At 50.1% G+C, this 8935-nt stretch overlaps 1 protein-coding gene across 6 annotated transcripts in view; it reads right to left on the reverse strand.

Annotated features, from left to right (window-relative positions):
- FANCE (FA complementation group E) overlaps positions 1-8607 on the reverse strand; it is a 222615-nt gene extending 214008 nt beyond the window's left edge. For 5 of the 6 annotated variants that reach the window (XM_063954876.1, XM_063954885.1, XM_063954883.1 and 2 more), the window contains exon 1: positions 7996-8607. In XM_063954876.1, the coding sequence (XP_063810946.1) occupies positions 7996-8049 (54 nt within the window). In that variant the 5' untranslated portion in view covers positions 8050-8607. The remainder of the gene's footprint in view (positions 1-7995) is intronic. The other variant, XM_063954875.1, reaches the window with a different exon arrangement.
- Between the last annotated feature and the right edge of the window lie 328 nt (positions 8608-8935).

Here is an 8935-nt window from a genome sequence, read left to right on the forward strand (position 1 = left end):
GTTCGCAGGCAGCTGGCCCTGTCCCGATCTTTGCTGCTGCCTCCCGGGTCCCCTCAAAATGTAAGTTTTGTAGAATGCAGGGGGGAGGAATGGGCAGCGGTGCAAGTATGCGGGAACGGGTGGGTACGGCGTACCCTTAAGAATTTAGATATCTGGCACTGGGGGGGGGCATGTATACCTGGCACTGGGAGTATATCTGGCACTGGGGGGACTTGTGTACCTGGCACTGGGGGATATCTGGCACTGGGGGGATATCTGGCACTGGGGACATATCTGGCACTAGGGGGCATGTATACCTGGCACTGGCCACACCCGTAAGACATTTTTTCTACTTGCACCACTGGGAATGGGGCAGCGTTTGTGTGGGGAGGGGGGCCCTGCCTCATTTGTCAGTCCCGGGCCCCTTCATTTCTGATGGCAGCCCTGGCACTGTGCAGTTGTAATCAGCTCTCTTCGTCCTTCCAGCTGTTGGTGCATACAGTAGTTAGCTGCGGGCAGCCATGGAGACCGTGACAGTGCCAGGGCCATTTCAAGTGTATTGGTGGCCGCCAGCGAGCCAATCGGAACTAGAGTACTGGCAGCCAATCAGGAGCGCAATACACTACTTTTGAATTCATTATTGAATCTTGCGCATAACAATGCGATTAATCGCGATTAATCTGAGAAAATCATGCGATTAATCGCGATTCGAAATTTTAATCGTTGCCCACCACTTATATATATATTATATATATATTCCCCAGATTTGGGGTGTTCAGATATTAAACTGACAAAAGCAGATATTCCATGGAGTTTCCGGCATTGGAGACCCCAACTGTTGCATAGGAATCACACAGCATTAGCGCCATGTGTCCCCGAGTTAGCCTTGTATTACATTCATAGCACACACCTATGGAGAACCTTTGTGGCAGCCTCACAGAGTGTACACACAGAACAGAGAAGCAAGAAGACATTTTAAGGTAGAACAGGGGGGGGGGGGAAGGGGGGAGACTGACACTACCCTCTAATAAGATTTCCCAAACCACCAACCCCAACTACACTACAGTGTACTTATAGCCTCGCAAGAGTAGAGGGTAAGCAGCGTTAGGAGGTGCAGGGGATCCGCCTTGAAGGCCAGCACTGTTGTTCAGGATTCGAATGCTAGATGTCAGAAAATGGCGCCTGTACTCAGTTTCCTGTGAATGAGAGAGCAGATAGGGAAGTGTCTAGTTCCCCTTCCGTAAATGTTAGCCGGTGACATCACAGTCCATGTGACCAGACCATGTGACGGTCCGTTTTTCAACAGGGTAGCATCTAGTTTCCCTTCGTGGAGAGGACCTTTCCCATAAGACATGTCACAAACTATTTGGAATAGTAACCTGTGGCGAGCGGAGCGGAGCGAGACACCGAGCCCGAAGCGTGGCGAGCGTCCATTGGTGCATAGACAAAAACAAATAACCTATCTGAACAGCGGGGAACAAAAATTTACATAAACAGAAGGGGAAATAGAGGGTTTATAATAAATAAATAAGAATTTACTCACCGGTAATTCTATTTCTCGTAGTCCGTAGTGGATGCTGGGAACTCCGTAAGGACCATGGGGAATAGCGGCTCCGCAGGAGTCTGGGCACAACTAAAAGAAAGCTTTTAGACTACCTGGTGTGCACTGGCTCCTCCCACTATGACCCTCCTCCAAGCCTCAGTTAGGATACTGTGCCCGGAAGAGCTGACACAATAAGGAAGGATTTTGAATCCCGGGTAAGACTCATACCAGCCACACCAATCACACCGTATAACTCGTGATACCATATCCAGTTAACAGTATGAAAATTAACTGAGCCTCTCAACAGATGGCTCATAACAATAACCCTTTAGTGAACAACAACTATGTACAAGTATTGCAGACAATCCGCACTTGGGACGGGCGCCCAGCATCCACTACGGACTACGAGAAATAGAATTACCGGTGAGTAAATTCTTATTTTCTCTGACGTCCTAGTGGATGCTGGGAACTCCGTAAGGACCATGGGGATTATACCAAAGCTCCCAAACGGGCGGGAGAGTGCGGATGACTCTGCAGCACCGAATAAGAGAACTCAATGTCCTCCTCAGCCAGGGTATCAAATTTGTAGAATTTTGCAAACGTGTTTGCCCCTGACCAAGTAGCAGATCGGCAAAGTTGTAAAGCCGAGACCCCTCGGGCAGCCGCCCAAGATGAGCCCATCTTCTTGTAGAATGGGCTTTTACTGATTTAGGATGCGGCAGTCCAGCCGCAGAATGCGCCAGCTGAATTGTGCTACAAATCCAGCGAGCAATAGTCTGCTTAGAAGCAGGAGCACCCAGTTTGTTGGGTGCATACAGGATAAATAGCGAGTCAGTTTTCCTGACTCCAGCCGTCCTGGAAACATAAATTTTCAAGGCCCTGACTACGTCCAGTAACTTGGAATCCTCCAAGTCGCTAGTAGCCGCAGGCACTACAATAGGTTGGTTCAAGTGAAAAGCAGATACCACCTTAGGGAGAAACTGGGGACGAGTCCTCAATTCTGCCCTATCCATATGGAAAATCAGATAAGGGCTTTTAAATGACAAAGCCGCCAATTCTGATACACGCCTGGCCGAAGCCAAGGCCAATAACATGACCACTTTCCACGTGAGATATTTTAGATCCACGGTCTTTAGTGGCTCAAACCAATGTGATTTTAGGAAATTCAACACCACGTTGAGATCCCAGGGTGCCACTGGAGGCACAAAGGGGGGCTGAATATGCAGCACTCCTTTTACAAATGTCTGAACTTCAGGTAGTGAAGCTAGTTCTTTTTGGAAGAAAATCGACAGAGCCGATATCTGTACCTTAATGGAGCCTAATTTTAGGCCCATAGTCACTCCTGCCTGTAGGAAGTGCAGAAATCGACCCAGCTGAAATTCCTCTGTTGGGGCCTTATTGGCCTCACACCAAGCAACATATTTCCGCCATATGCGGTGATAATGTTTTACAGTTACATCTTTCCTGGCTTTAATCAGCGTAGGAATGACATCCTCCGGAATGCCCTTTTCCTTTAGGATCCGGCGTTCAACCGCCATGCCGTCAAATGCAGCCGCGGTAAGTCTTGGAACAGACAGGGCCCCTGCTGCAGCAGGTCCTGTCTGAGCGGCAGAGGCCATGGGTCCTCTGAGATCATCTCTTGAAGTTCCGGGTACCAAGCTCTTCTTGGCCAATCCGGAACCACGAGTATTGTCCTTACTCCTCGTTTTCTTATTATTCTCAGTACCTTTGGTATGAGAGGCAGAGGAGGGAACACAAACTGACTGGTACACCCACGGTGTCACTAGAGCGTCCACCGCTATCGCCTGTGGGTCCCTTGACCTGGCGCAATATCTCTCCAGTTTTTTGTTTAGGCGGGACGCCATCATGTCCACCTGTGGCCGTTCCCAACGATTTACAATCAGTGTGAAAACTTCTGGATGAAGTCCCCACTCTCCCGGGTGGAGGTCGTGCCTGCTGAGGAAGTCTGCTTCCCAGTTGTCCACTCCCGGAATGAACACTGCTGACAGTGCTAGCACGTGATTTTCCGCCCATCGGAGAATCCTTGTGGCTTCTGCCACTGCCGTCCTGCTTCTTGTGCCGCCCTGTCGGTTTACATGGGCGACCGCCGTGATGTTGTCTGACTGGATCAGTACCGGCTGGTGTAGAAGCAGGGGTTTTGCCTGACTTAGGGCATTGTAAATGGCCCTTAGTTCTAGAATATTTATGTGTAAGGAAGTCTCCTGACTCGACCATAGTCCTTGGAAGTTTCTTCCCTGTGTGACTGCCCCCCAGCCTCGAAGGCTGGCATCCGTGGTCACCAGGACCCAGTCCTGTATGCCGAATCTGCGGCCCTCTAGGAGATGAGCACTCTGCAGCCACCACAGCAGAGACACCCTGGTTCTTGGAGACAGGGTTATTAGCCGATGCATCTGAAGATGCGATCCGGACCATTGGTCCAACAGGTCCCACTGAAAGATTCTGGCATGGAACCTGCCGAAAGGAATTGCTTCGTAAGAAGCCACCATCTTTCCCAGGACTCGCGTGCAGTGATGCACCGACACCTGTTTTGGTTTCAGGAGGTCTCTGACTAGAGATGACAGCTCCTTGGCTTTCTCCTCCGGGAGAAACACTTTTTTCTGGACTGTGTCCAGAATCATTCCCAGGAACAGTAGACGTGTCGTCGGAACCAGCTGTGACTTTGGAATATTCAGAATCCAACCGTGCTGGTGTAGCACCTCCTGAGATAGTGCTACTCCTACCAACAACTGCTCCCTGGATCTCGCCTTTATTAGGAGATCGTCCAAGTACGGGATAATTAAAACTCCCTTTTTTCGAAGGAGTATCATCATTTCCGCCATTACCTTGGTAAACACCCTCGGTGCCGTGGACAGTCCAAACGGCAGCGTCTGGAATTGGTAATGGCAATTTTGTACCGCAAATCTGAGGTACTCCTGGTGAGGATGATAAATGGGGACATGCAGGTAAGCATCCTTGATGTCCAGGGATACCATGTAATCCCCCTCGTCCAGGCTTGCAATAACCGCCCTGAGCGATTCCATCTTGAACTTGAATTTTTTTATGTATGTGTTCAAGGATTTCAAATTTAAAATGGGTCTCACCGAACCGTCCGGTTTCGGTACCACAAACAGTGTGGAATAGTAACCCCGTCCTTGTTGAAGTAGGGGCACCCTGACTATCACCTGCTGGGAATACAGCTTGTGAATTGCCTCTAGCACAGCCTCCCTGCCTGAGGGAGTTGTTGGCAAGATAGATTTGAGGAAACGGCGGGGGGGAGACGCCTCGAATTCCAGCTTGTACCCCTGAGATACTACTTGCAAGATCCAGGGATCCACCTGTGAGCGAGCCCACTGATCGCTGAAATTTTTGAGGCGGCCCCCCACCGTACCTGGCTCCGCCTGTGGAGCCCCACCGTCATGCGGTGGACTTGGAAGAAGCGGGGGAGGACTTTTGCTCCTGGGAACCTGCTGTTTGTTGCAGCCTTTTTCCCCTACCTCTGCCTCTTAATGGAGCCTAATTTTAGGCCCATAGTCACTCCTGCCTGTAGGAAGTGCAGAAATCGACCCAGCTGAAATTCCTCTGTTGGGGCCTTATTGGCCTCACACCAAGCAACATATTTCCGCCATATGGACAGAAAGGACCCGCCTTTTCCTCGCCTGTTTCTCTGGGTCCGAAAGGACTGTACCTGATAAAACGGCGCTTTTTTAGGCTGTGAGGGAACCTGGGGTAAAAATGCTGACTTCCCAGCTGTCGCTGTGGAAACTAGGTCCGAGAGACCATCCCCGAATAACTCCTCACCCTTATAAGGCAAAACTTCCATGTGCCTTTTGGAATCTGCATCCCCTGTCCACTGCCGAGTCCATAAGCCTCTCCTAGCAGAAATGGACAATGCACTTATTTTAGATGCCAGCCGGCAAATCTCCCTCTGTGCATCTCTCATGTATAAGACTGAGTCTTTTATATGCTCTATGGTTAGGAGAATAGTGTCCCTGTCTAGGGTGTCAATATTTTCTGACAGGGAATCTGACCATGCAGCGGCAGCACTGCACATCCATGCTGACGCAATAGCTGGTCTAAGTATAATGCCTGAGTGTGTATATACAGACTTCAGGATCGCCTCCTGCTTTCTATCCGCAGGCTCCTTTAGGGCGGCCGTATCCGGAGACGGAAGTGCCACCTTTTTAGACAAACGTGTAAGCGCTTTATCCACCCTAGGAGGTGTTTCCCAACGTGCCCTATCCTCGGGCGGGAAAGGAAATGCCATTAGTAATTTTTTAGGGATTACCAATCTTTTATCGGGGAAAGCCCACGCTTCTTCACACACTTCATTTAATTCTTCAGATGGGGGAAAAACTACGGGTAGTTTTTTCTCCCCAAACATAATACCCTTTTTAGTGGTACCTGGGTTTATATCCGAAATGTGTAATACCTCCTTCATAGCCTCAATCATGCAACGAATGGCCCTAGTGGACATTAGATTAGACTCATCGTCGTCGACACTGGTATCAGTATCCGTGTCGACATCTGCGTCTGCCATCTGAGGTAGCGGGCGTTTTAGAGCCCCTGATGGCCTTTGAGACACCTGGGCAGGCACGAGCTGAGAAGCCGGCTGTCCCGCATTTGGCATGTCGTCAAATTTTTTGTGTAAGGAGTCGACACTTGCACGTAATTCCTTCCATAAAACCATCCACTCTGGTGTCTGCCCCGCAGGGGGTGACATCACTTCTATAGGCATCTGCTCCACCTCCACATAATTTTCCTCATCAAACATGTCGACACAGCCGTACCGACACACCGCACACACACCGGGAATGCTCTAACAGAGGACAGGACCCCACAGAAGCCCTTTGGGGAGACAGAGAGAGAGTATGCCAGCACACACCAGAGCGCTATATAATGCAGGGACTAACTGAATTATGTCCCCTATAGCTGCTATAATATTTACTGCGCCTAAATTTAGTGACCCCCCCTCTCTTTTTTACCCTTTTCTGTAGTGTAGACTGCAGGGGAGAGCCAGGGAGCTTTCTTCCAGCGGAACTGTGAGGGAGAAATGGCGCCAGTGTGCTGAGGGAGATAGCTCCGCCCCTTTTTCGCGGACTTTTCTCCCGCTTTTTTAAGGATTCTGGCAGGGGTAATTATCACATATATAGCCTCTGGGGCTATATATTGTGATTGTTTTGCCAGCCAAGGTGTTTTTATTGCTGCTCAGGGCGCCCCCCCCCCCCAGCGCCCTGCACCCTCAGTGACCGGAGTGTGAAGTGTGTATGAGGAGCAATGGCGCACAGCTGCAGTGCTGTGCGCTATCTTGGTGAAGACAGAAGTCTTCATGCCGCCGATTTTCCGGACTTCTTCTTGCTTCTGGCTCTGTAAGGGGGACGGCGGCGCGGCTCCGGGACCGAACACCAAGGCCAGTTCCATGCGGTCGATCCCTCTGGAGCTAATGGTGTCCAGTAGCCTAAGAAGCCCAAGCTAGCTGCAAGCAGGTAGGTTCGCTTCTTCTCCCCTTAGTCCCTCGTTGCAGTGAGCCTGTTGCCAGCAGGTCTCACTGTAAAATAAAAAACCTAAAATATACTTTCTTTCTAAGAGCTCAGGAGAGCCCCTAGTGTGCATCCAGCTCGGCCGGGCACAAAAATCTAACTAAGGCTTGGAGGAGGGTCATAGTGGGAGGAGCCAGTGCACACCAGGTAGTCTAAAAGCTTTCTTTTAGTTGTGCCCAGACTCCTGCGGAGCCGCTATTCCCCATGGTCCTTACGGAGTTCCCAGCATCCACTAGGACGTCAGAGAAATCTAGTTCCTCTTCAGTTACTGAAACAGAGGGGGATCTAGTCTCCACTTTGATAGTGTCTAGTTCCCCTTCCGTAAAAACGTACATAAACAGAAGAGGAAATAGAAGGCTCATACTAAATAGTCTAGTTCCTCTTCAGTTACTGAAACAGAGGGGAATCTAGTCTCTACCGGCACAATAGTGCAGTGGTTCTCAAACTCGGTCCTCAGGACCCCACACAGTGCATGTTTTGCAGGTAACCCAGCAAGTGCACAGGTGTATTCATTATTCACTGACACATTTTAAAAGGTCCACAGGTGGAGCAAATTATTTCACTTGTGATTCTGTAAGGAGACCTGCAAAACATGCACTGTGTGGGGTCCTGAGGACCGAGTTTGAGAACCTGTGCAATAGTGCATCACACAGCCAAGCAATGCTGTTTCTCTCTCTCACACACACAGTATATTTCAATAGGATTGAGCTTGATCCTCAGATCCTGTGTGTACTGACATGTAGCCCTAACATTAGATTACATGATGGTACGAACGCTTTCTATCACTACTATAAGCAGGAAAGTGCGCTTATTTGGGCTCCACCCCCTATTGCTACAGCTGGGCTTCAATAACTGTATATGCCGCACAGATCAGGGGAACTCGGGCTGTGAGAACACTGACAGCACCTCTATAGATAGGCGCTGAAAGTTCTTTACCTGCTCGGCAGGACGCTTCTCAACAAGCGGCGTGGGGAACTCCTCCTGTGCCATCCTCTCATCGACCGCTCGGTTTGTTTCAGACTTTCAGGCGGCGCGGGATCGCGCTAGTGCTGAGCTGCGCTGTACTAGCAGCACTCTTTTGTGAGCAGCACAGGCAAGAGACTCGAGCGGGAACGCTGAGCCGCACTGTACTCGCTGTCAACAAGTGGCCTTGCTGCGGGCAGCGTGGAAACGCAAGAGAGCGGGATTACTGAGCCACGCAGTTTCTAGTGTCCCTGAGGAAAGGGAGGAAGCTTGCTGCGGGCAGTGGGGGACCGCGACACAGTGCAAGAGCTAGTGCACTCACCAACCGAAGACCTCAGGAGACGAGGTGGGCTGTAAGAACGCTGGCAGCACCTCTATAGTTTGGCACTGAAAGGTCTTACCCTGCTAGACAGGTCGCCGGAAACCCGGACCCCCCTTTTCATCAAGTGGCGAAGGGAACTCCTCCTGGGGTTAATAGTAATGGAAAAATAAAAGAAATGACTAAAAACTAAGTAGTGGCTGGAGTCCAGCCAGATGCGACAGCTCCCTCGGCACAATTCTAAAACTGATGGGGCATAGAGGGGGAGGAGCCTTCACACTTTTAAATTCTTAAAGTGCCCAGCTCCCTGTAGCTACCGTCCATACCCCAGTGTAATGTCTCTCCAGTGCCCTCCCTAGTGGATGAAAGAGAAATAAAGGCAGATGTAGGATCTTCAAATAAGTGGACATTGCAACCGCAGATAAGCAAAAACCAGAAGTTGCAGTGCATACTAACACCTAGGCATTTCCAGTCCAGTTACAGAAACACTTCCCTGCAGCAGGGGATACTGAGAAAAGAAGGGAAAGGGAGCTGTTAGACTGCCTTTCTATGGCTGAGCTTCAGCTTCTGCACTAAAAGCCTGCAAATGAATAG

Source organism: Pseudophryne corroboree, chromosome 2, assembly GCF_028390025.1.
Source record: "Pseudophryne corroboree isolate aPseCor3 chromosome 2, aPseCor3.hap2, whole genome shotgun sequence".
Classification (NCBI taxonomy): Eukaryota; Metazoa; Chordata; class Amphibia; order Anura; family Myobatrachidae; genus Pseudophryne; species Pseudophryne corroboree.